Source organism: Schistocerca cancellata, chromosome 5, assembly GCF_023864275.1.
Source record: "Schistocerca cancellata isolate TAMUIC-IGC-003103 chromosome 5, iqSchCanc2.1, whole genome shotgun sequence".
Classification (NCBI taxonomy): Eukaryota; Metazoa; Arthropoda; class Insecta; order Orthoptera; family Acrididae; genus Schistocerca; species Schistocerca cancellata.
The window spans coordinates 621204442-621232237 of record NC_064630.1 but is presented as its reverse complement, the minus strand read 5'-3'; the positions used below and the strand labels follow the sequence as shown (position 1 = coordinate 621232237).

Sequence of the window (27796 nt, the reverse complement as noted above, 5' to 3'; positions counted from 1 at the left end):
CTTGCAGCCGAACAGGACAACTTTCTGGACTCAGTTGCCACGGGTGACGAAACATGGGCATACGACTTTACACCTGAGACTAAGCAACAATCATGCCAGTGGCGGCATCCTTCTTTGCCAAAGCTGCAGAAATTCAAACAAACACTGTCTGCCGGTAAAGTCACGACAACCGTTTATTGGGATCGGAAAGGGGTATTGTTGGTCGACTTTATGCCCACTGGGACCACAATTAATGCTGACAGGTTCCGTTAGACTCTGAAAAAACTCAAGCGGGCAATTTAGAACCAAAGAGGAATGTTGAGCAAGGGCGTACACATTCTCCATGACAATGCTGCTTGCCCACACATCACTCGGCAAACCGTTGCTCTCCTGCAGCAGTTTCAGTGGAAGATAATCATCCACTCACCCTATAGTCCTGACTCGGTGCCCAGTGACTATCACCTGTTCCCTAGGTTAAAAGAACATTTGGCCAGAAAGCGATTCAGCTCTAATGAAGAGGTTCATAACTTTTTGAACAGCATGGCGACGAGCTGACATGGGCATACAAAAACTGCCGTAGCACCTACAAAAATGCATCGACGGAAATGGTGATTATATCGAAAAATAGCTAAATGTTCAAGCTATAAACTGATGTAAAATACAGGGTTATTACAAATGATTGAAGCGATTTCACAGCTCTACAATAACTTTATTATTTGAGATATTTTCACAATGCTTTGCACACACATACAAAAACTCAAAAAGTTTTTTTAGGCATTCACAAATGTTCGATATGTGCCCCTTTAGTGAATCGGCAGACATCAAGCCGATAATCAAGTTCCTCCCACACTTGGCGCAGCATGTCCCCATCAATGAGTTCGAAAGCATTGTTGATGCGAGCTCGCAGTTCTGGCACGTTTCGTGGTAGAGGAGGTTTAAACACTTCACCATTAAGAAAAAATGTTGCTTCATCACTGAAAACAAGTTTCGCACTGAACGCATCCTCTTCCATGAGCTGTTGCAACCGCGCCGAAAATTCAAAGCGTTTGACTTTGTCATCGGGTGACAGGGCTTGTAGCAATTGTAAATGGTAAGGCTTCTGCTTTAGCCTTTTCTGTAAGATTTTCCAAACCGTTGGCTGTGGTACGTTTAGCTTCCTGCTTGCTTTTTAGTCGACTTCCGCGGGCTACGCGTGAAACTTGCCCGCATGTGGTCTACCGTTTCTTCGCTCACTGCAGACCGACCCGTTGATTTCCCCTTACAGAGGCGTCCAGAAGCTTTAAACTGCTCATACCATCACCGAATGTAGTTAGCAGTTGGTGGATCTTGTTGAACTTCGTCCTGAAGTGTCGTTGCACTGTTATGACTGAATTTAGATCACGACATACGCTTTCTCGGCTCCTGTCGCCATTTTGTCTCACTGCGCTCTCAAGCGCTCTGGCGGCAGAAACCTGAAGTGCGGCTTCAGCCGAACAAAACTTTATGAGTTTTTCTACGTATGTGTAGTGTGCCGTGACCATATGTCAATGAATGGAGCTACAGTGAATTTATGAAATCGCTTCAATCATTTGTTATAGCCCTGTGTTGTAGAAATAAACAGGTCTATGTACTTATAAAAAATGGGATAGGAGACCTTACTTTTGAGATTACCCTCGTAATAGTCTCTACATTTTATCCATTTTACCATGTGAAATCTAAAACTTTCCCAGCATATAGATTGTTCCATGAAATTTCAGGTGAACTGCCAGATGTCACCAACTTCCTGCCACAGTCTTCCGGTGTACCGTATTTACTCAAATCCAAGCCTCACTCGAATCTAAGCTGCACCTGAAAAATGAGACTCAAAATCAAGGAAACAAAAATTTCCCGAATCTAAGCCGCACCTGAAATTTTAGACTTGAAATTCAAGGGGAGAGAAAAGTTTTAGACCGCACCTCCAAATCGAAACAAAGTTGGTCCATTGTAACATGAGACACAATTTAGGTCGAATGAATAAAGATACAGCTACAGTAGTTCGGTTCGAGTCGTAAGCTTAACAGTTAAGCTTTACCAAGTAGCCGTTGCTATGTGTCAGGTGCTCTGTCCTTATTTATACAGGTACCCTTCCCTTTTTCATGTGCTTCGACTGGTTTGAATCGATTGCTTATTTTGCTTTGATCTGATAAGTGCCGTTCTCTTTGCTATAGGTGTTTGTCACTCTTAGCTGAAAATGCATTATTAAGTTGTCATGCATTGTTTGTCGAAATCTGATAATGAGTGTTTACGACATGTCCTGCTTTTGTGCGCGCTACCGCAGCTTACAATTAAAAAAAAAAAAAAAAAAAAAAAAAGAGAGAGAGTGAGAGAGAGAGAGAGAGAGAGAGAGAGAGAGAGAGAGAGAGAGGAATTGTCTCATAAGTGAAACAATGGCAAGAGACTGGCTATTTGTAGTTACTTACAATGCTGCTTTCTTTGATAATGAACAACAAGAACCAAATAATAGACTGCGTATGATAGAAGACGTTCTGAACGAGAGTTTAGCAAAAATTTTTCTCCGTTTGAAAATGTTTGCAGACGCCTCTTTAGTACATTACATTCTGCATAGAAATTAGAGTCATCGTAGCTTTAAAAATCTAGTCAGTTGCCGTGCTTCATTTCTGACTGTATCACTATTCAGCATAAGAATAATACGAATATAAACATGACATGAAATGTATATTCTTCCGCGTTTGCTGTTGTCTTACTCTAGTTTCGTAGTTTACTAGGCAGAAGGATTTAAATGAGATAGCAGCAAACATGAAAGAATACATGAGATAATGCATAAATTCTTCTACCTTTTCTTTTAATTTATTTACTGATGCCTAGGTTTTGGTGCCAGTATTTATCTTTGTGCCTGCAAAGCATGCCTGTGTAGCGCTACACATATTCTGTGGCAGAAGTTAGTTGTGGCGGCACCTACCACCATTTTTCAGAACTTCCGCTTACTTTGCACTCGATTCTAAGCCGCAGGTGGTTTTTTGGAGTACAAAAACCGGAAAAAAAGTGTGGCTTAGATTTGAGTAAATATGGTAACCTAGCGAAAGTGCACTGAGGTCTCCTGTTTAATACCACTCATTTGGATGTGTTGCTATGAGCACCTTCCATCTTCACACGGTGGAATTGCACAACTACACTGGCTACATAGAGCATGAAGTTCTTCTTCAGCAGAATTGGATGCATTATCTAACTGGAAACTGCCATCCCAATTGACAAGGTCTCCAGACAGTCATAATTCCACAGATTCATTGATAAGAGTGTTCCAAAAGTTTGAAATATGGACCACAATTTCTATTTTATTGTATTTCATGGGAAGACCAGTACAAATATAGCGCTCTGATAGGAAAGCAAATTAACATTATTGGTTGTGTGGGGATCAATTACTGCGACAGTATCAACATACAGAGACTGCTGTAAATCCAAAATAGTGGGGGAAAACAGAAAATTGAACACTGTATGGTTGTAATTATAACTAGTTCTTCCATAATTCCAAACTGGCCCTCCCTCTCAAATTAGGATTTATGAATTTGAACACAAAGTCAAGAATGAAGACAAGTTGTAGACTAATACAGCTTCATGCAGTGTAAAACAATAAAATGTACTTGTTTCTAACTACTACCAAAACTCTTTTTAGTCCTGTCATTCCTGTTTGTAGATAAACTGTTACTTACCTATGAACTTAGAACAGATGTTCCAGCAGATCAACCAAAAATGCAACAATTGAAAGTTCAGTATTGACACTGCTGCAAGTGGACTGTTCATTTTGTGCTTATAACTCTATTTGAGACCACAACAGGTGCTACACGGTTTAACTAAAGCTCTGTGAACAGATACCTGATAGCTGCACACCTAGAGAATAGTTCTTACCAGGGGTTTATTCTCCATGCTCTGTGGAATATAAGTTATTAAGTTACAAGTATAAGTCCATTTGCAATATATAAATCATACTATAGTACCTATTTCACAATCCATATTTTCGTTCCTTTGAACCGATAACTGGTTTCGTAGCTGCACCTGCATGAGCACTTCTGTAATATTTCTTGAAACATGTAATCAAGGCAACTCTCATTTGGCCATTTGTGACGTCATGCCAAGCTCGCTTGAAACATGGGTAAATGTATGCAAGTAGGAAGACTGCATTCAGCACATTTTCTCTTCTGGTAGCCCAAATGTGCATGTTGCATTCAACACGTTTTCTCTACCCTGAATTCAATTTGGGTTAGTGAATTAAGAGATGGAAGAATGCATCGTGTTTAATGTGTCTGAATAATATTTTAACCAGCAAATGTTTTTAATAAACCTTTATACTCACTGCCATTCAAGTTAGAAATTGTTAAAAATGATCAAACTACCCCCCTCTCTCACCAGTTTAAAGGCAGAGGACAAATCCTGAAATTTCATGTGAATATTTAATCTCAACAAAAATAATCATTTTTTGAAAATATAATGTAATTAGATAAATAAAAAATCTATTCACCAAGTGGTGGCAGAAGAAAACACATATAAAGGTACTGAAAACTGCAAGATTCTGGAGCCAGTGGCTCCTTCTTCTGGCAGAAGGGTCGAAGCAGATGGAAGAGGGATGAAGGAGAATGCCTGGTAAGGTATGGTGAGAGTTCAGAAAAGTTCTCCAGAACTCCAGGTCTGGAGAGATTTACAAGATGCATTCAAGTTCTAAGGCCTCCAATTTTTTTTCTCCGGACTGGAAAGAGATAGAAACATGCGCATTGTTTTAAAATGAGGCCGCGTTCATTGTCAATACGTCCCAGAGATGGCAGCACCGTACGGCAGATGGAATTTTACTGCCAGCGGCGAGAATGAGAACTGTTTTAAATACTTAAAATGGCGACGTTTTCCTTACTTGAACAGCGTGCAATCATTCGTTTTCTGAATTTGCGTGGTGTGAAACCAATTGAAATTCATCGACAGTTGAAGGAGACATGTGGTGATGGAGTTATGGATGTGTCGAAAGTGCGTTCGTGGGTGCGACAGTTTAATGAAGGCAGAACATCGTGTGACAACAAACCGAAACAAGCTCGGGCTCGCACAAGCCAATCTGACGACATGATCGAGAAAGTGGAGAGAATTGTTTTGGGGGATCGCCGAATGACTGTTGAACGGATCGCCTCCAGAGTTGGCATTTCTGTGGGTTCTGTGCACACAATCCTGCATGATGACCTGAAAATGCGAAAAGTGTCATCCAGGTGGGTGCCACGAATGCTGACGGACGACCACATGGCTGCCCGTGTGGCATGTTACCAAGCAATGTTGACGCGCAATGACAGCATGAATGGGACTTTCTTTTCATCGGTTGTGACAATGGATGAGACGTGGATGCCATTTTTCAATCCAGAAACAAAGCGCTAGTCAGCTCAATGGAACCACACGGATTCACCGCCACCAAAAAAATTTCGGGTAACCGCCAGTGCTGAAAAAATGATGGTGTCCATGTTCTGGGACAGCGAAGGCGTAATCCTTACCCATTGCGTTCCAAAGGGCACTACGGTAACAGATGCATCCTACGAAAATCTTTTGAAGAACAAATTCCTTCCTGCACTGCAACAAAAACATCCGGGAAGGGCTGCGCATGTGCTGTTTCACCAAGACAACGCACCCACACATTAAGCTAACGTTACGCAACAGTTTCTTCGTGATAACAACTTTGAAGTGATTCCTCATGCTCCCTACTCACCTGACCAGCTCCTTGTGACTTTTGGCTTTTTCCAACAATGAAAGACACACTCCGTGGCCGCACATTCACCAGCCGTGCTGCTATTGCCTCAGCGATTTTCCAATGGTCAAAACAGACTCCTAAAGAAGCCTTCGCTGCTGCCATGGAATCACGGCGTCAGCGTTGTGAAAAATGTGTACGTCTGCAGGCCGATTACGTCGAGAAGTAACGCCAGTTTCATCGATTTCGGGTGAGTAGTTAATTAGAAAAAAAATCGGAGGCCTTAGAACTTGAATGCACCTCGTACTGGACTAGATTTAAAAACCTGAGAGCTTAAAAGTGGAAGATAGGGCAACACACAAGACAGAGATTACTGGCAAAAATTTGTGCATGAGTTTATAAGATTGGAAAGCTAAGTGCATTGTGTGTGGTAGAGATGGGGGAAATAGAGAGGTCAGGAAACTGAAAGCAAGTGAAGAAACAAATAGATACTGAGAAGAAATGCTGAGACCAAAGAAATTAACGCAAATTAAGACCAGGTGTGTGGCGAGAACCAAGGACATGTAATGCAATTTCGCACCTGCGGATTTCTCAGATTTCAAGTTGTAGAGCTTGCCCAGCAACAGGATATTGTTTGTTGGCTGTATACACCTTCTGCCTATGTCCTATCACACTAACTGATAACTTGGTGGTAGTCATACACGTAAAAGGCCCAACAGTGTTTACATGACAATTGGTACATGACATGTCTAGTTTTACAGGTGGTTCGCCCTTTGATAGTATATGTTTCATGGGATTTATTACCCTTCAGCGCCTGGTTTGATTTAGATACATTGATAAAGCTGAGCTGTTAAAATTCTTGGAATCTCACCCTTTTAAATTTCACATGGCTCTATTCTGAATTCCATGCCACTTTCCTAGATGTTGACATCATCCTCACCAAGGATCAGTTACATACTTTTGCATACATTAAACTTACTAACAATCAATAATATTTACATTTTGACAGTTGCCATACTTTCTGTGCCAGACATTCCCTCCTGTACAGCCTTGGCATTCAAGGCAAATGCATATGTTCAGATGTAGACTCTTGACAGCAAAACCCCACCATTCTCAACTCAGCCTTCACTGGACGTAGTTACCCTACCAGCCTAGTTTGAAAGCAGATTTCCCAGGCTATCACATCCAATCCTGGTACTGCTAACCCCTACAAAAAAAAAAAAAAAAAAAAAAAAAAAACAACAACAACAACTTAGGAGTACACCTCTTATCATTCAGTATTATATTTGTCTTGAATGTATTTATCAGCTACTTTGACAAGACCATGACTTCCTAAAACCATGCCCTGAAATGAGGTCCATTCTGTCCAATATTTTGTCCATCTCACATAGAATACTTTTCATTGCCCTCCCAATCTCCACAATATCCTTGACAGACCTTATGCTCCTTCTGCACCCATTTTCCTACCCGGCAGCTCCTACCACTGTGACCGTCCCCACTGTGAGACTTGTCATGTACACGCTCCTACCACCACCTATACCAGCATATGTAAATGGCAAAACATACTATCAAATGGAGAGCCCCCTGTGAAATGATGCATGTCGTGTACCAGCTATCATACAAATACTGTTACGGCCTTTTACATATGCCTGTCTACCACTAAGTTATCAGTTAGGGTGAATTGGTATATGCAGAGGGTGTATACTCATGCTCTACAACATGTCCACCACCGCATGGGATTAGCCGAGTGGTCTAAGGCGCTGCAGTCATGGACTGTGCAGCTGGTCCCAGCGGAGGTTCGAGTCCTCCCTCGGGCATGGGTGTGTGTTTTTGTCCTTAGGATAATTTAGGTTAAGTAGTGTGTAAGCTTAGGGACTGGTGACCTTATCAGTTAAGTCCCATAAGATTTCACACCCGATTTTTTTTTTTTTTTTTTTTTTTACAACATGTCAGTCATGATCTTGGTGCCTGTTTCACCACACTTGTCATCTAGATTCCTCCCCCAGACACCAGTTTCTCAGAACTCTGCAGGTGGAAACTGTAGTTACATGTTGCCACCCACCTGGCCTTAATTTATGTTAAATTTCTTCAGTATGAGCAATTTTTCTCAGTAACTATACCTTTCTTCACTCCCTCTCAGTTTTCTGATCTGTGTATTTCTCTCATCTCTACCACATACAATGCACTTAAGCTTTCCACTCTTGTTAACTCATGCACAATGTTTTGTCAGTAATCTCTGTCTTGTGTATTAGTGTCACTTCCACCGTTAAGCTCTCAGGTTCCCAACAATCAGTCTTTCCTTCTCTCCTATCTGTCTCCTGTCCCCTGACCCAGGGTTCTGGGCAACTTTCCCCATTTCCTAAACCTCATCAGTCCTTTTCCTTCACCCATTCTGCCAGAAGGAGCCACTGACTTTGAACATTTGATCTTGATTTTTACAACAAAACAATTTTTTATGCAGCAGTGAAACATTGTGTAAACTCTTTCAGTGGCCATGTTTGTTGCTCAGAAAGGACAAATCTCCTTGGACAGTAAATATTGTGATTATTTGACCTTAATCTGCACACTGCAACTTCGAGGCAGAAAACATTTTGTAAAAGTAGGATTGATTTGCAGTTAAGTGAAAAGAAATGTGCAAGCATTTTAAAGCACAATGAAACAGTGAAACAGAACCAGCAAATACTTAAAGAGATTTACAGCAGCCATCTGTATTTAATGATGACAAGAATTATCATTTCGAGGACAGAGGGAAAGCTGCAACTCAATCAATCAAGGTAATTGCATGGAGTTAATTCATTTGTTGGCCGAGTTTGATGACATATCTAGAAACCACTTCCGAAATAAGCAATTTGGAAAATACACAAAATTGGGGCACAAGTGCTGTTAGTGAAGCATGTGGATTCCTCATGATGTTAAGAGATTTTCAGTTTTAACTTCCTGTTGTGTCTGAAGAATTGTTTTTACCTACAGACATTACTTTTAACATTGTGCAGTCAAAATTCTTATACATGTTTTATAGCAAAAGAAGTGGAAGATACAAAAGAAGAGCTGTGTACTAGACATATGATGGGTTTGAAAAAACATTGTGCAAGGCTGAAAGCATATTTGATACTTCAGGAAAATGAAGAAAGGAAAACTGCACTGAAACATCAATAAAGGATGACTACAGGGGGCTGTACCTGGAGATATCAGATACGATAATCATGCAGTTAAACATTAGATTTGAATTGCTGCCTAATTTAAAGTTTACAAAAATGTTAAATTCAAGATAAGTTCTCAGGCTTTGAGAATGTGTTTGCTAAGGAGGTGTTTGAAAGCTTAAGGACAATAAATAGGAAGTTTTTTGATATTTTTAGGTTCAAGGCTGAAGTGAATGCAATGTTTATGTCATATAATATTGAAGCCAAGTCTGTGAAGGAAATTCCAAGTTTCCTGTATCACAATGAACGTCACACAGGACTTCCTGTACTCTATAAACTCAATGAACTGATATTAATCATACCAGCTACAACTTCATCAGTAGAACAATTGTTTTCCACACTGAAAAGAATGTCTTTCATTAGGGAAGTCATCTGTTCACATTCCATAGTAAAGGATCTGCTGGTGCAGATGAAGGTTCTAAACCGATATGTTGGTTACATTATTGAGTAGTCCTGCAAGAAGAATAACAGAGCAGAATTTATTACAGATAACACCACGATGAGTGAGCAATACAGTAGATAAATTCAATGTTGCTTGCTGTACCAATGTTTTCAGTATATGCCACTGGTTCTTATACTAATAGTACATTGATTTGCATACCGTGTAAAGAGAGGGCAGGATAGTTCAATATTTCTTGAAATTCTTGATAAGATTCTTGGGAACCTAGCTATTTTTTAAAGACTTCTTATCAAGGCATATTCCCTTTCTTAGTTATGTTGAGTGACTTTAGGAAGATATAACAAAAGTTAGACAATATTTCAAGTTGGTGTGATGAATGGCAGCTAGTGTTAAATGTAAAAAAATGAAAGTTAATGTGGATGGGTAGGAAGATCAAACCTGTAATGATCAGATACAGTATTACTAGTGTTCTGCTTGACACAGTCAATCGTTTAAATATCTGGGTGTAATGTTGCAGAGCAAATGATGTGGAACAAGCATGTGAGAACTGCGGAAGGGAAGGCGAATGGTCGACTTCAGTTTACTGGGAGAATTTTAGGTAAAGGAGAGTAAAGGAGATCCTGCATAGGATGTTGGTGCAACCTTTTCTTAAGTACTGCTCGAGTGTTTGGATCCTTACCAGGCTGGATTTAAGAAACACAAACAACACATATTACGAAGATACTTCAGGAACTCCAATGGGAATCCCTGGAGGAAAGGCAACATTCTTTTTAAGAAACACTACTGAGAAAGTGTGGAGAACCAGCATTTGAAGCTTACTGCCAAACTATTCTACTGCTGCCAACATAGTTTGCTTGTGGGACCACCAGGATAAGATATAATAAATTAGGGCTCTTGTGGAGGCATACAAACATTTATTTTCCCCTTGCTCTATTTGCTAGTGGAACAGGAAAGAAAATGACAAGTAGTGGTACAGGGTGCCCTCAGCCGTGCACCGTATGGTGGCTTGCAGAGTATCTATGTATATGTACGTTATTGTATCAAAAACATTATTGTAAAGTAAATAAAAATAGCTATCTTAGGTGTTATTGTGTCAATACAAGTTATTAACAGATTTATTATTCATTCCCTGTGAGTAAGTTTTCAGTTACTAATTTTACTGTGCTTATTTCCAGTGCATGATGTGCAGCCATTTTCTTCATCCAGTTTCAACACATCCCATCGTATAACACATTTATCATTTGGTAAAAATATTCCTGGAAAAACAAATCCTATAGATGGCACTGAAGTTGTTACTCATGAAGGTAAGTTCTCAGTCAAGTTGCAATCATAAATGTTATAGTGAAACTCCTTAATTATAAGCAGTGTGTGATGTTATTGAGGTGTTTGTGGAAAGTATGGAAGAAATGTGAACAGCATTTAGACCTATCAGAATGATAGAAAGGAACTGAATGTACTGTATAAAAATACAGGAGATTAAAATCACACATTAATAACACCTGAAGGTTGCAAAAATTGAGAGGAGACAGGTCAGAAATTAAAATGAGACAACTCATGAAAGCATTGTGTGTTATTTAAAAAGGACCAAACTGGTATGCATGCACTAAATCATCAATTTTTATAGAACATACTAAAATGAAAGCTACCATTTATAGAGTGTAGTTTAATATTTTGCAATGATAATGGAACTTATTTTAGAGATACGGCAGTGAACACAGTTACAGTTGAATCATGACAGATGGTGCTGATGAATGGCAAAAATTACAGAAGGAATTAAAACATGTTTCTATTCCAGATTAGTTTTAAATTAGTAGTATTATTGATAGGGGGGGGGGCAGGGCAGTTAGTGCTTCAAGCATTTGTACACCATTTGTACCTTTCAGAGAAGACAAGAACATTGCCACTTCCAAAGAAAGAAATTTTTATTTTCTGTGGGCCTGCAGCATTATTTAATTTTAATGTCTGTAGAGGAGAAATTTGTTTAGATTTCTGTCAGTGCTCCTCCTCAAAAACTCAAAACTTTTTTAATTTTTCCCAAAGCGCTTTTTTTCCTGATTAATGGAAAGCTGTGAACAGTAATATGTTTCAAGAAAGTTGTTAACACTATCAAATTTTAGACTGGGTACCCCTATCTTTGATAAGGTTAATTATCCCACTGAAATACCAAGAAATCCATTTTTGTCAAGAAAGGAAGGAATATTCTGGAACTGTGATGGGGGAACCTTCCAAGCATTAACACATTCACTGTGGCTGTCACTTCTAAGCATCAACATAGCCCAGTATTGCTAATTCTTATAAGTGTTCCCATGACCAATGAGCAAGTGCAGAAATTGCTTATAATTGTGCACATCCACAGGTGTATTCTTCACTGTAGTATTGCAGCTGTGAAACCTGTTTGTACAAGCAATGAAGTCCCGGGAACAATTTTTTGTCCTTACAGGTGTCTTTTGCAAGCTTATTTCTCTGATGGATAATCAAGAACAATGCAATATTTTAATGCTAAAAAGAGTTAAAATTCACTGCCAATCAGTTACTGGATGTATCAGAAGATGACAAATCAGAGGAGATCCAAAATGTCGAGAATACAGAAACATGCCATAGTGATGATAGCTGTCAAATAAATTTCATGATATTGCACAGATGATTTGGGGACACAGTACTTGTCTTTCTGGGTATTTCATTTCATATGGGTAATGCGAAATCGTACCATTTGCAAGACTATTGGAAGTTAGATCCTCTGTTTCAAAATAGATGAATAACAATGTGAATGAGCAGAGAAAAATATATAATCATCTTGCACGCATTACATTTTGCTAATAATCTGCCGCCAGGATATCCACAAGCAGAGGATCAGTTATATAAAATATGACACATACTAAATTATTTTAACAATAGAATGTGTGATATGTATTATTCAGGAGGATAAATGAATCAGCTGTCCTTTGGAAGAGAGACTGTCCTTTAGACATAAATATGGCATCAAAATATACATGCTGAACAATCTGAATGGTTTTATAAAGAAGTGTGCTGTACACACAGGGATGCTTGACAATAAGGGAGGAAAATCGTGTCCTGAAAAAGTTGTTTTAGATTTGTTGGAGGAGAAGCTGCATGTTAGCTAAAACTTTACTGAACCTGAAAAGACATTACACTGGGACACTAAGGTCAAGTACGAGGAACACTCCTGAAGTAGTAGTACCTGCAAAACTGAGTAAAGGAAACAACTGCTTGTTATTTGCAAGTCATGATGAAGGCTAGATGTGATATTAGTTACATTTCCACGTAATTTCATAATGCAGTGATGGTACAAGTGACAAATAAAGGCCAGCAATCAATCTCAAAAATGCTACCAATTGCAGAAACAACACAAATATTTGTAGGTTTGGGAGGCAGGATGGACCAGAAATTGTTGTATTATGTATGTGAATGGAAGATTACCTGCTGACCTAAAAACTGTTCTTCCACTTAATAGACATACTACTTTTAAAGTCTAATCTACACAACAGATTCTTGGGAGCAAAATGAAACTGTATGATCGCAAAATAAAAATAATAAAGGGACTACTTCTTTCAACAAAAATTTGAAGACATACGAGGAGACTTCATAATAAAACGAGCATTATGCAAAAGTGGGAACCAACTATAGAGAAAATGCAAATGACAAGGAAGAGGCGTAACGAGAGTGCTGAACAGGACAAGCATTCCAACACTTATGAATGTACAGACTGTTCAAACAAGATTCCGTTTTCACTGCTGTTTGTCAGACCACAAATCCAAAAGGTCTCGGGGTTCCTAAATCAGTCCTATTTTTTTATGTCACTTATCACTATGGTATTGTTTGTTGATGTGAAAAATGTTGAGTTGCACCATGGTTTGGAATCCATGTTAAACTGTAGGTCCTCCATAATTGGCAGGGCAAGTCAGTTCAAAGGTTGTATGAAGGCAGTGGTGTACCACTTCCGACAGGCCCATGCCTAGTAAAGAATTGTGGTGTTTCCAGATAGCTATTTTTTTCCTTTGAATAATGTTTGAATGTCTTTCATTTAAAGTTTTATAATTGTTTTGATGTTTTTATAGCAAATAATGTTTTCTTCTTCACCAAATTTGCTCATTCTTTGAATTGTTTCTGTGTATTGGCAATAAATCAGAGGTGCTAGCGAGACTGACTGAAATAATGCTTACAGGCTTATCTAATGATCGAAGTGTGACTGACACATTTGCAAGGGTGTGCTGAAAAGTAATACTGACATTATTAACATTCTACATCCTTATTCTTCTTATCTGCATCTGTCTGGCACTAGACGGTTCCGAATTGTAGCATGTAACATGATGGTGTGTAACGTAACTCTGTAAGCATGTGAGAAACAGCATGTTGTAATCGAGCTTTGAATTTGTACACACACAGTGCACCCTCTCCTTTAGTGTATCAATGCTGGACCACACATGAGCGCTGCAACATCTGCAACAATCCGACACCTTGAGTTCACCCTCTACACAGTCCCAACTTGGCCTCTCCTGTTTTCAGAACTCAAAGAGCATCTCCAAAGACTTCACTTTGATAGTAATGAAGCGATGCAACCAGAGGCGAGGTTGTTGCTCTGTCAATGAAGTAAAAGATGCTACAGTGATGGTAGCAACAAACTGGTCTCTCATCAGGAAAAACATCAACAGCCAAGTATCTAGACATGAAGAATAAATTTTAAAGTGTTGATAACATTTGGTTTACTTAAAAAGCCTTAAAGAGTTTTCACATAAAAGAAACTGGAATCATTACTTTCCAGCACGCCCTTGTATATGTTACATTACCTGTCAGTAAGTGTAGGACACAAACTGTTTCAACCTGTAGCACAAGTGTGCTTACAAGTTTCCGCCTTGTATTTAATCCAGCAGCGGAAGTTTTCACAAGAAGAGATTTAAGTGAACTGAGAAAGATGTAAAACAGCAATATATATATGTTGTTGTGGTCTTCAGTCCTGAGACTGGTTTGATGCAGTTCTCCATGCTACTCAATCCTGTGCAAGCTTCTTCATCTCCCAGTACCTACTGCAACCTACATCCTTCTGAATCTGCTTAGTGTATTCATCTCTTGGTCTCCCTCTACGATTTTTACCCTCCACGCTGCCCTCCAATACTAAATTGGTGATCCCTTGATGCCTCAGAACATGTCCTACCAGCCGATCCCTTCTTCTGGTCAAGTTGTGCCACAAACTTCTCTTCTCCCCAATCCTATTCAATACTTCCTCATTAGTTATGTGATCTACCCATCTAATCTTCAGAATTCTTCTGTAGCACCACATTTCGAAAGCTTCTATTCTCTTCTTGTCCAAACTATTTACCGTCCATGTTTCACTTCCATACATGGCTACACTCCATACAAATACTTTCAGAAATGACTTCCTGACACTTAAATCTATACTCAATGTTAACAAATTTCTCTTCTTCAGAAATGCTTTCCTTGCCATTGCCAGTCTACATTTTATATCCTCTCTACTTCGACCATCATCAGTTATTTTGCTCCCCAAATATCTAATATTAGGAGAAATTAATTAATTTTGTTAAAACATAGTTTATTTTCTTATTTCTCCCATGAAGTATTCACACACCCAATGGCCATGTAGGGTGAGGAATCAAAGTCTGTTGCCACTCTTATCTGTGTAAGCAGTTCACTTACTTCTCGAGTTATGTGAAACATTCTTAATGTTAAAAAAATTCAGACGTTTGCTAGCTTTCTGACATGTGCTATCTCGTCCTATCCCAGAGCATGCCCAACCAAGATCTCTGCACGATGGGAACAGTTTCATCTAATTGCATCACCTAAGCAGGGAAAGCATTGGATTTTGTGTCTACACCCTGGCTACTGCATCTATAGTACATGAATATACTTTTGGAAAGAAACACTCTATCCTACATAAATTTTTATAATTCAAACCCATTTACTTGTCAAATGTGCACAAAAGTGTCATCTCTTAAATACAGTAAAAAGTCACAGCTGCGGAAATTCCACCTTTAAATAGCATCATTTATATCTGTACTCATGTCAAAAGAGGATTCTTTATTACAAATGTCAACAGGAAATAATGCAAAACCAAAAATGGGTTGTGATACAAACTTCCAATAGTATTAATGTTCACTATACCCAAACATGATAGTTACCAACTATACATGTAATTAAAAACAGTCAATGGCTTATGATTAGTAATTCATGTGCCAGTTCCATAAGGATGTTAATCACATACTTGCTGATTTTATTAATCACAGACTCACTCAATTTTTTTACAGTTTCATAACATATCAACCAGAAAGAATATGCAGCTAATAATAATCTGTCAACTCCACCTATTCTATAATGTGTCCATTGCTAATTTTGGCAAATGCCATATTAACGTTGTGCTACATGTTAACCTGTCATATCCAGTCTTATATTTTGGGAACAAAGTTATTTTCAACACCTTATTCCAGTACCAATTGCCATAAATGTTCCAAAAGTGCCGCCACCTTGCAGCATCATTTTACCAACACTGTTCACGAGCTCTCTTCCACGAAGCCCATACCTGTTACATAAAGAAAATTCCACACATTGAGATATACACAAAAAATCTCAAATAATATAATGCAGTAATAGATACAAAAAATAGAGTAGAGACTTTTTACATAAAGACTTGTTTCTTTCGTTGTTAAATAAAAAGAATTGTTTAAAGTAATGGCTTTTTATGATCATGATTAACATGCAAAATCAGTCAAAAACCAATAAGAAGAGCTTTATGCATTAGAATGGAGAAAAAAATGTGGTTCTAGTTCTCTCTCAGTACTGCCAACAGACCCATATAAAAACAGAACTAGCTTTCAGATCTGCAGGTTACCGAAGGTTAGAAAGGAGAAGCCCAACTGAAAAAAAAATTTGGTGATAACTCTTTTATATCTCCGACAGGAAATTACTGAATAAAAGTTCATTGTAATTGGGGATTTTTGTGCCCATTTGAATGGCATGTCACTCTCCAAGAAAACAAGCACTGCCAAGGCAGTTGATACACAATGTTTATACCCCTCTCAACTGGTAGCAGAGTAAACTACTGGGCTCTGGCCTACAGCTCTGCAAACATGCTTTCACTGGTGCTAAAATATACCCTATCATGTTGCCAGAACTGTCAGGATATATAGGTCTGAATGACCTACACCTCATTTCAAACCTTTCACTACCTAACACATCCTAAAGTTAGGACAGTTTATTTGTACTTTTGTGTTTGTTTATGGGCAGCACTTGGAAGTCCACAACCTGAAGGTCAGTAAGGCCATCCATTCTGTTTCATTGTCATTTCACAGTTTGTGTTTTGTTTTTTAACTAAAAGACTATGTAACAAATACACCACTCTATTCCTCTTATACAAAACAATATAAGACAGAATACTTGACATATAACGATTGAAGTTTTATAATATAAAATCTAGTAACAGAAATTTTAAATAATACAGCCATTTGTCATAAGTTCGCAATGAAGTAAACTTATTTTAAATCTGAGCAAATAGGAGATAGAATAATCTGCCTTTTTCCAAGTCTCAATAAAATTCAACAAGAGAGCCATTCTCACCATGTTTTTCACTGAATATTAAAGTGTCAGATGTATCAGACATTACATATGTATCGAGGAAAGGTGTAATGAGCATCACAAGTTAGGAAACCATAATTTGATATTTATAAAGCAGGATATCTTTTATCGAGAAGAAGTGATGCATGATATGCTGGGAAGAATTAAGTCCCTTTGTACTTAAACTAGGCATCTGCCATCACCAAGTACATACTCTGTGTTTGCTTTAATGACATTTACAAATTAAAATTAACAATCCCATTTTTTATTAATACAATTCTGTCAGAAAACCGTACCTCAGAGCAGAGAATCCTCCAAATAGGGCACCAGATGCCATTCCCACACAGAAACCAATTGTAAATCCCAGTTTCATACGATCCCAACAACTGGGACCAGTTTGGTAAGCACCCACAGGGACTGGCATTTCTGCTTTATTAGAAATTCAGGATAATTTGTCACTGAAAGAGATGTAATTCACTATGAAAGTTAAGCATAAGTGTTACAGATTTATGATTGCACAAAGTTATAATTCAGGTGAGCATGTAGGAAAAACAATTTGTCAAAGTAGTTAAATACAAAACACAAAATAGTTAAAAATCACAGGGAAGAGAATCTGGCCAGTACTCAGAGGAGCCCCTCCCCAAATAAGCTGTAAAGTGGGGAGGAGGGGTAGGGGTGTGGGGAGGGTTAGTTTCAGGTCATTCAACCTCTGAACCAAGAGGGACCATTCTATTAGGAGGAAGGAGCCTGAGTGACCTACCCCACCCTTTCCTTTTTAGCCCCCCCCCCCTCCTCCTCCCCCCAGTTATCCCTCTTTCAGGGTTGAAGGAGAAGCCTATTGGTTGAAAACTGGGAGTGCTGTAGATTATTTTGTGTGTGTATTTGGACAGCATGATTGAACATACTTATAATGAACATTGGCTCTGACCCATGACTTAATAACGAAGTGGCACATGATGATATACATGCAAAAAGAGAAAGAACACCTGCAGTATTTAGTTTGCTCCTACATCATTTCGTGAAATGTAGATTGTGGTGATGGAACAATCTGAAGCATAGTTTGACATCTGAGGTTACAATTGTGGTTAAGAGTTGGTGGAGTCAACAAATTTTATGTCATGAGTATAATAGCTAGAATTTGATATTGGACCTCCCCCTGAAATCCTGATTTTTGTGACAGACTAACAAGCTCAATGTCTAAGTTGGGTTGGAAGATGATAATTTTTTTGCGTGCTTGTGAAACTAACAAATTTGAGAGCCAACTACTTGTAATAATTTGGATATGAGTTTCACCAATAGATAGACTGATTCATAAGTAAAATGTATGTAATTAATTACTGCTATCAAGACAAATTGTCCGGCTGTAGATACTTGGTACTACCTGTGTGAAACTAGGGCGGGCCACAAAAATAAATAAATAAAAAATGTACATATATCATACCTAAACTGAAATAGGCAAGGAGGATCCATTACATAACTTTTACCACAATAGTTATGATTATTATTGTCACACAAACTTTATTTTGATGCTGGAATGGATCAAGGCAGATAAGTGATAGTGACAAAATTAATATTTCCATAGAAATTGCACATAATGATGGTAAATCTGGACCAGATTACCTCATTTCAATGTCAGTTTATTGGCTTTCTAGTAATTAGCTTTGCATACACCAAGATCATTCATGAGGTATGTGATGGATGTTTCAGATTCACCACTAAATCAGCCTTTCAGGTTTAATGGCAGTGGCTGGTTCTTGACCTGAAAAACATTGCTGCAGTCAATTACTGAACATCCCCAGCTTATTGAGTATGGTTTCAAACAGGATAAGATATCTGGAGTCACCTCTGTTGGCTTAATGGGTGGCTATGACACTATCAACCACAGAATATTGCAGAGGAAAGTCTATAAGCTCACAAGTGATTACCAACTAACATCCCTTATAGACAATCTCCTGCAGAATAGAAGATCCAGGTCTTTCTCCAGGGTAAGATGATCAAGTGGCATATAGAAATGACACAGTGTGCTCACTCCTGTGTTTTTAAGTATTTACCAAACAATCAGCCTATTACAGAACACTCCAAGGCATTTCATCTATGTCAATGATGCAACAGTGCACATTTAACTTATAGGATAAAGATGCCCAGAGTGAACTGGACATCACGTGGCAAACTGCCCATTGCCCAGCACCTGTATATCAGGGTGTGACTTGATACTGTCCTTTAGGAAACATTAGCATAACACTGGGATAAAGGTCAGTGCAAGAAACAATATTTTGAGGAAGCTGATAGGCACCACCTGGGAGCTACACCTTAGGTCTTGAGAACTGCTCATGCCGTGTGTGTGTGTGTGTGTGTGTGTGTGTGTGTGTGAGAGAGAGAGAGAGAGAGAGAGAGAGAGAGAGAGAGAGAGAGAGCTCTGCAGATTACATTTCACCTGTATGGGGTGCATCTGTTCACACCAAGCACGTTGACAGTGCTGTCAGGATGTATGGAGCCAATTCCAGTCTACAAACTCTGATTGTTGAAATATGTCCCCCCACTAGAACAAGGACCATTGCTGCCATTGTGGAGATGGCAAAGCAGGTCAATGATCCCCATCATCCACCCACAATCTTCAAGCTGTAGTCTGTCAGTTGAAATCTAGAAAGAGCTGCATTGCTACGGCTCAGCCACTAGAGGGAATACTGGAGTCTAACATCAGGAGATGTAAGAGTAGGATGTGATTGGGGCAAATCACAAGGCCACCCTAGTTGCTATGTTCTTGAAATGCCAACTGGACATGAAACTGAATGAAAGACTACATTAGAATTATCAGCTCTGTCTTCCATGAAAATAACTTTTGGATCAACGAAGACTATGTGATGCAGAGGGCTTTTGGGAGCACACCCTGCTGGAGTTAACACCCCTGAAAAATCTGTGGTTCTACATGGAACAACCTAAATGTCATGGACAGTATTCGTGTAACCTAGCTGAACTGCAATGGTTGGTGTTGTAGTAAAGATTGATCACTACATTTTACACTTAGTAATGTTTAGACACTAAAAAAAAATAATTACTTTTTTGTGAGCTAATGTTAATGATGCAGATAGTATCTCACTTTCAAGCTTATTCATATTTTTAGCTTCACTACTTATACACAATGCATTTATGGCCCAGAAATTGAGTTTACAATTTTAATAATTACATGAGACACAGGACTGCACATTCATGTGAAGTCTAAAACACAAAAAAGTAAGTAAATCACTTGGTGTCACAACATGTAAAGAACATAGAGCTTATGTCACCAGTGTTTATTACTTCCACTGAACCCATTCAGCCCATGGTGTAGATTTACTGTTATCATGTCCAAAGGTAGTATGTTTATTTTTAAATATTATGTAGAAGGGCTAATGAGAATTGACATTTATCAAATATATTTTACACTTTTACATTAGATCACAAAGTTAATGATGGCCATTTATTTCAAAATTCGTAATTTTTGTAAACGCAATGAGACGCTACTTTTATAGAACAGTCATCTTGAACAGCATTCGTACTTACATAAACCCCCTTCCGCAAATTATGCCCGAAACTGAACATAAAATTGAAACTAATGACAAAAGAAAAGACGAGTTAAATTTGCAAAGAAACAAAAAATTCGGATTTCTCCTAAAGCAGAAAGTTTATATCGTAGACGGGACGTGAATTAAGAAGGGTTATGCTTAACCTTTTCAATGTTATTGTAACTATTGCAGTGGTGAGTTTGAACAAACGTGATATTTGCGTATTTACTTACTAAAATATAGTTTCAGGACATATATGACTTTCAGATACATACACGAAATTGTCGCTGGCAGTGTCTTACAGAATTCAAGCTTAAGATCCTCAGGTTCAGTGTCTAGTTTCGAAGAATTTTATAATATTTCGGCTTATAGTTTGCCAAATGTTTGCATCGCTCTCCGTTGTTTTTACTGATTCAACGCAGAGAAACAAAGATCTTATGTCGAATGCTAGTTGCGTTGTAACCCCGCATTATCTTTGGAAGTTGTCAGAGATTTATCTACCAAGAAAAAAAGAAGTAAAATCAAGTATTGGGATTTTCCCCGTTACAAGAGTACCGCACATTAAGGAGGAGTTTCACCGGACACTTTGCCCACCCCTTTGAAGAGCACCGGAAGTTGTTTTTTTGCTCATTTTGAAGTGCTTTAGTGACAACTGTCTGTTTTTCTCTTGTTAACTGAGGTTTCGGACAGGAAAACGAGAAATTATTTCCACTTCTCGCCTATTGCAGCTTTTGGTATACTAATTTGCAAGTTCGCCAGTTCTGAATGCTAAACAAATGCAGCTACAGTACGTCAAATCATTTATAACACACACAGTTCCTAAATTATAGTACAAAAGGGAAAGTGGGCTTCCAAAAGCCGAAAAAAGCGAATAGTGAAAGCGATATAAATTTAGCCCTACCTTTACCAACAATAATAGCAAAAACTAGTTTTCGTATTTACATGTGAAAAGAATTAACAGAAGGCACATACCGCTGATGATGCTTTACATATGAAGAGACAATTTTTAAAACAATTAGTACCGTACACTCTAAGACTGAAAAAGCCAAATACTGTGTTTATACATTTGCTGCGAAGGATTGATAATCAAACGAAAACATCGTAAGCTTATTGTAGCCCGTTCCAGTTACCGCGCGTGAAGCGAAGAAACGATGCACCCGTGATGAACTCACGTCACATTCTGACAGTTATGCATCAAGGTATGCTGGTGGATGCAGTATTTCTTATCAACTGCGAAAACATTTGACCCGATACTACATCAGCTCGTATTGACGATGTATAAGACCTGAAACGAATTTGTGAGTGTATTAACCTTACGTTAATCGCCAGTACTCGCATGGTCTGTACCTGATAATCGTAATAAAGGACCTCACAGATGCAGTTAGAGTATGGATTGGGAGGCAAAGGGCCACAACTATCGAAGGGTTAATGACTTAGTGGTAGGGAGCACCCGGCTTTTTGTCTTGAATGGGGAGCCGTCGACATATGTGGAATTAACTTAGAGCCATTCACCAGGAAAACTTGTTGGGATATTTACTGTTAACGTTTTATGTTATAACCTGGCAAGCACTATTAATAGTAAGCTCAGACTTTCAGCAGATGATGTTATCCATATTGAAGTACTATTGGAAAAAACCAGCACAAATATACAATCATAATTCAATAAGGTTTGAAAGTGGTGCAAATAGTGACAAATTGCTTTGAAACTTCAGAAAAGTAAAATTGTGCATTTCATAAAATTGATGCCATTGTGTCCTATGACTGCAATATTGTTGAGTCACAGTTGGAATCACTTCACATACCTGATTGATGTGAGATAATCACTTAGGCTTCAAATGATTGGTAGGATACTGGAAAAATGGAAATCAAGTTACACGTGAGATTTTGTACAAAACACTTGTGCCACCCTTACTAGACTTACAATTCACATGTGTGGGATCCGCAACCAATAGAATTAACAAGGGATTTTGGACACATACAAAGAAAGCCAGTGCTGATGGTCACAGATTTGTTTGACTCATGAGAGTGTGTCACGGAAATCCTGAACTTGCAGAGGCTTCAAGATGGAAGTCAGTTATCTTAGATCACTTAAAAATGTTTCAAGGACCAGTATAAAATGAGGAAGTTAGGAATATACCATAGCCCCATACATATTGCTCTTGTAGGAACTGCTGAGAGAAGGAAGAAAGGAAGATTTTGTTTAATGTCCCGTAGACATTAAGGACATTAGAGACGGAGCACAAGCTCAGATTGTGTCAATGATGGGGAAAGAAATTGGCCATGCCCTTTTGAAGGGACCATCCCAGCATTTTCCTGGAGTGATTTAGGAAAATCATAGGAAACCTAAATCTGGATGGCCTCCTGAATGTCCAGTGTGCTAACAACTGTGCCACCTAGCTCGGTCGCGAAAAAAATACTAGGCTAATTACAGCACACACAGTGGCATCCAAGCAATTATTATTCCAGTGCTTTATACACAAATGGAATGGAATGTAACCATAATATGTGGTACATGGAAAGTATCTTCTGCTAAATACTTCTCAGTGGTTTTTAGAGTATGGATGAAGATGTATGCCTGTCGCAAAATGAGGAAAAAACAACTTCTGGTGCTCTACAAAGGAGTAGGCAAAGTGTCTGGTGAAACTCCTCCTTAATGTGCGGTACTTTTGTAACTGGAAAATCCCAATACTTGATTTTACTTCTTTTTTCTTTGTAGAGAAATCTCTGACAACTTCCAAAGATAATGCGGGGTTACAATGCAACTAGCGTTTGATACAAGATCTTTGTTTCTCTACGTTGAATCAGTAAAAACAATGGAGAGCGATGCAAACATTTGGCAAACTATAAGCCAAAATATTATAAAATTCTTCGAAACTAGACACTGAACCTGGGTTAAGCTTGAATTCTGTAAGACACTGCCAGCGACAGTTAAAGTAGTTTTAATGTATGTGCAGTATGACATTCCTGCATTGAAGAAACTTGTGACACCTCTATGACCATCCATATACATCTAGGAATAGCACAAAATTATGATGCTTAAGTCACTTGATAATCCCTTTCAGCATAATGAAACACCGTAATTAATTCACATCTAAAATTTAATACTGATGCTTTTTAGAGTACGTCATTTGGTAATGTAGGCAGGTATGGAAATAACACCCTTGGCTGAACCATCTTCTTGTATAAAAATTAACATTGTTCTTGAAGATGCCTGAGTTGGGTACGACATCTAGAATAAACAAAACAAGTTTTCAGTGATTTGCTCGAGATATCACTTCTTGAGTGAATCAGTTATATACATCATTTATTTGAAAGAGGACTGAGTCACTGTGCTTCATCCTAACATACATAGCATTGCTTACTGCAGGCATTACATATTTTGTCTCTAGATCTAACTACAAAATTTTTGAGAACTAGTACTAGTGAGTTATTCAAAATATTGATGATGCTTCTGGTATCATTTATTGTAAGATTTTTTTTTAAATACCTGTGTTTCATACTCTTAATATATTTTCTATCTCTCACACCAATTTAATTTTATCATAAGAAATATTAGACTTTACTTTCTTTGTTACAAAACTGCATTTCTTATGTAAGTAAATAGGTCATACATCCCCACTAATCCTAACAATTTCATTGTTTTACTGCATGATGCTTTCATTCAGTTTGTGACACAAAGTCTTTAACCACTGCTTCTCAGTATATATATTCCTCAGTAAAATTTGTTGCAAGTAGGGCCTATTATGTCTGTTTCCAGCTAATAGCTCAATGCATAGTATCAATACTAGGGATAAGAACAATCTACATAAAGACCTAAAATCACTTATCCTGGTCCAAAAAGGGATCCAATATTCAGGAACACATATTTTCAGTAAGTTTCCAGGAACCATTAAGAACTTGGTTTCAGATAAAATACTGTTTAAACAGAGTTTCAAAGACTTTTTGATAGGCAACTCTTTCTACTCTGTAGATGAACATCTTAACAGAGACGCTTTGACCAGTTTAAGGAAAAAGGTCTGTTAGATTTCAGCTTTGGCATTGCTTGGCCACAACTGTCAAGATTAGGTATTTTGTGTATCTAAAATTTATTGAAAGTGCATAACTATATTTCATTCTGACAGCATATTAATTCAGCAAATGTTAGCTGTTCCAGTTTGCTGTAATGTACTCCCACATTTTGACAATCTTCCGGCAAATGATTCATGTTTCTTATATTTTCTGACTTGTTCCACACCCAAGAGAATCACTTGCTAGGTGATAGCTTTAAATCGGCCGCGGTCCATTAGTACATGTCGGACCCGCGTGTCGCCACTGTCAGTAATTGCAGACCTAGCGCCACCACATGGCAGGTCTAGAAAGACGGACTAGCACTCACCCCAGTTGTACGACGACTTTGCTAGCGACTACACTGACGAAGCCTTTCTCTCATTTGCCGAGAGACAGTTAGAATAGCCTTCAGCTAAGTCCATGCCTACGACCTAGCAAGGCGCCGTTTGCCTTACAGTGATTGTAATTTACCGTATCTGGAGATAGTCTCACTTGTATCGTCAATAGCGATGTACCACAAGGATGAAGTAAAGTTAAGTAAACATACGATACATACTTTTTCTTTAGTGCCTTCTAAAGTATCCTGTTCCAGACTTCACGCCCGTCGGCGTTAGTTAGCGTGCATTTCAGCCTCCTCTATCTACAAGGTGTTGGCACATTTGCCAACACATCACTAATCTAAAACAAAAATCATAGTCACAGATTTATTTCCATTTGCACACTCCAGTAAACTGCCTGTGTAGTGGCTGACAGGAGTAGTTGAATCAGTGGAAATCCTATGACATCAACAAATTTTAATGATTTGTGGTCACTGCCAGCATTAACCTGTACATGTTTAGAATGACTGTCTATGAAACTAGAAGTGGCACATGGAATTGATGGTTGCTGAAGTCATTTCATTTGTTGACATGTATAACATCCCCTCCTCTTTCAGCAGATTTTGTATTAACTATGTGATTGAATTGTTTATATCATTGCCTAGAGTCCCACATTTAAGTTTTTAGCAACTGACCATGCCACATCTTTTCATGGGTGAAGGAATGTTATAAAACAAAGGAATGTTACAAAACATTTATGTTAGTTTGGTCCTCTGCACACAGGATTTTGGGAACATAAAAACGTATTTTCATCAGTAAGTCACAGAAACATAATTTCTTTTATCTTGTACCTATTTATTACATTCAAGCATCTGTGTATCACGTGTGCACTCTTCATACATGTCTCTGTGGAATTAAACCAAGTAATTATGCCACATTACCCGATACTAATTATACTGAGTGTAATGGCAGATAACAGTGACAGAGTTTGTTACAATAGCAGCTAGTTCCATTGAATGATGAACATGAACAAACTTTCTCTGGCACTGTCTCTGTAAAGGAAAAGAGAAATGAACACACACAGAGTAAAATAAATTTCTGCTGTGCATGATGTAGATGAAAATATTTGTACAAAATTAGATATGGATATAAATAATGGTGTGTTGGAGGTGTAAAATAAAACTGAGATACTACACATGTTAGATGCATTAAATGCTGTCTCCTGCTAGCAGCAATTGGTAGTGTCTGGGAAGCATTCAAAACCAGTCAGTGTTTTTGAATTTTTATTGATTTAGCTGCTCTCTCACCTAGTCTTTTTGAAGTACTCATATAGCAGAAATTAGAGTTAACACTTGTCACACTATTGTCACCTCTCTGTAAAGCATCTCAGGATTTCCTGTTTTTCAATGATTTATCATAATGTTGGTGTAAACAACTGTGAATCTTGATTAAAGAAGCCATTCATGATAAGATAAACATCTACATGCACATCCATACTCTGCAAACTACTACAAAGCCCAAGCTAGAGGCTACTTCACAATGTACCACATGTTAGGGTTTCTTTCTGATCCTTTTTGCTTATGTAGCCTTCTGTATATGTATGCTGTAAGTAGTCTAATCTTGTGTTCACAATTCTTGTGAGAGTAATACGTAGGGGGCTGTAAAATATTTCTAGATTCCTTTCTTAATACTGGTTGTTGATACTTCATAAGCAGGCTTTGATAGGGAAGTTCAGGTATGTCCTCAAGTTGAAGTTTTTCATCATTTTTATGCTCTACCATGAGCCAATGAAACATTTAGGTAACTGACTATGCTTTCAAATGTCAGATCAGATTGAAGATCACTGAAGCCATGAGCAAGCAACTAAGTGTTGGACATCCACGCCTCAACAAAGAACATGGAGGGCAGTGGCTTGTCCATTCTGTGAAGCAAGGTAGGCAACAGTTTTTGACAGATCTGACAACAGGGTACAATGCTGGTTCAGGCACTATCGTTTTGGAGCACACCGTTCAGCCCACATTGTTGAACATGGGGCTCTGCAGCAGACGACCCCTATGTGTTCCTGTGCAAACCCAATGAAATTGTCAGTTACGATTGCAGTGGACACGGGATCATCGATATCTTATTGTGGATCAATGAAAATGTTTGCCTTCTCAGATGAATCAGTTCTCTGGTTACAAAAGGGTGATAGAAGTGCCTGGATACAGGGTCACCCACGCTAGCTGCTGCTCGAAATATGCACTGTGCTATGGGCACAGGCTAGTGCAGACTATATTATGCTGTGGGAGTCATTTTCATCTGGTCTTCCATAGGACCTGTGGTAGCAGTCAAAGGCACCATGACAAACTGGAATAAATGAATATCATTGCAGGCCACCTGCATCTCTTCATGCTTTGTCTTCCCTGGTGGCAATGGCATCTTCCAGCAGGATAACTGTCCATGCCACAAAGTTAGAATCACGCTGAAGTGATTTGAGGAGCAGGGCGGTGTACTAACATAATGTCTTGGCCACAAGATTTACCTGATTCAAGTCCAACGCTACACATCATGTATGCTATTTGCTGCTACCTCTAAGCCCACAAGAAGTCCGATGCTACACATCATGTATGCTATTTGGTGTGCCGGCCGCAGTGGCCGAGCGGTTCTAGGCACTTCAGTCTGGAACCGCGCGACCGCTACGGTCGCAGGTTCGAATCCTGCCTCGGGCATGGATGTGTGTGTTGTCCTTAGGTTAGTTAGGTTTAAGTAGTTCTAAGTTCTAGGGGACTGATGACCACAGATGTTAAGTCCCATAGCACTCAGAGCCATTTGCTATTTGGTGCCACCTGTGAGCCCACAAACCACCAACTTATAATTTTTGGGAATTGCATGACCTATGCATGAAAAACTGAAAACTTTCTGCTAATGGCTTTTCAAATCCATGCCACACAGAGTCGCTGCTGTATTCCATTCCAAAGGTGGACCAACATGTTATGAAGCAAGCAGTCACAATGTTTTGCCTCGTCATTGTAACTTTGTCCTTGACTGCACATGTGACTGAGCAG

The 27796-nt window shown here is 38.6% G+C and overlaps 1 protein-coding gene across 3 annotated transcripts in view; it reads left to right on the top strand.

Moving 5' to 3' along the window:
* LOC126187434 (endoplasmic reticulum-Golgi intermediate compartment protein 3) overlaps positions 1 to 27796 on the top strand; it is a 112474-nt gene that overhangs the window by 71418 nt on the left and 13260 nt on the right. For all 3 annotated transcript variants that reach the window (XM_049928509.1, XM_049928508.1, XM_049928510.1), the window contains exon 8: positions 10441 to 10569. In XM_049928509.1, the coding sequence (XP_049784466.1) occupies positions 10441 to 10569 (129 nt within the window). The remainder of the gene's footprint in view (positions 1 to 10440; positions 10570 to 27796) is intronic.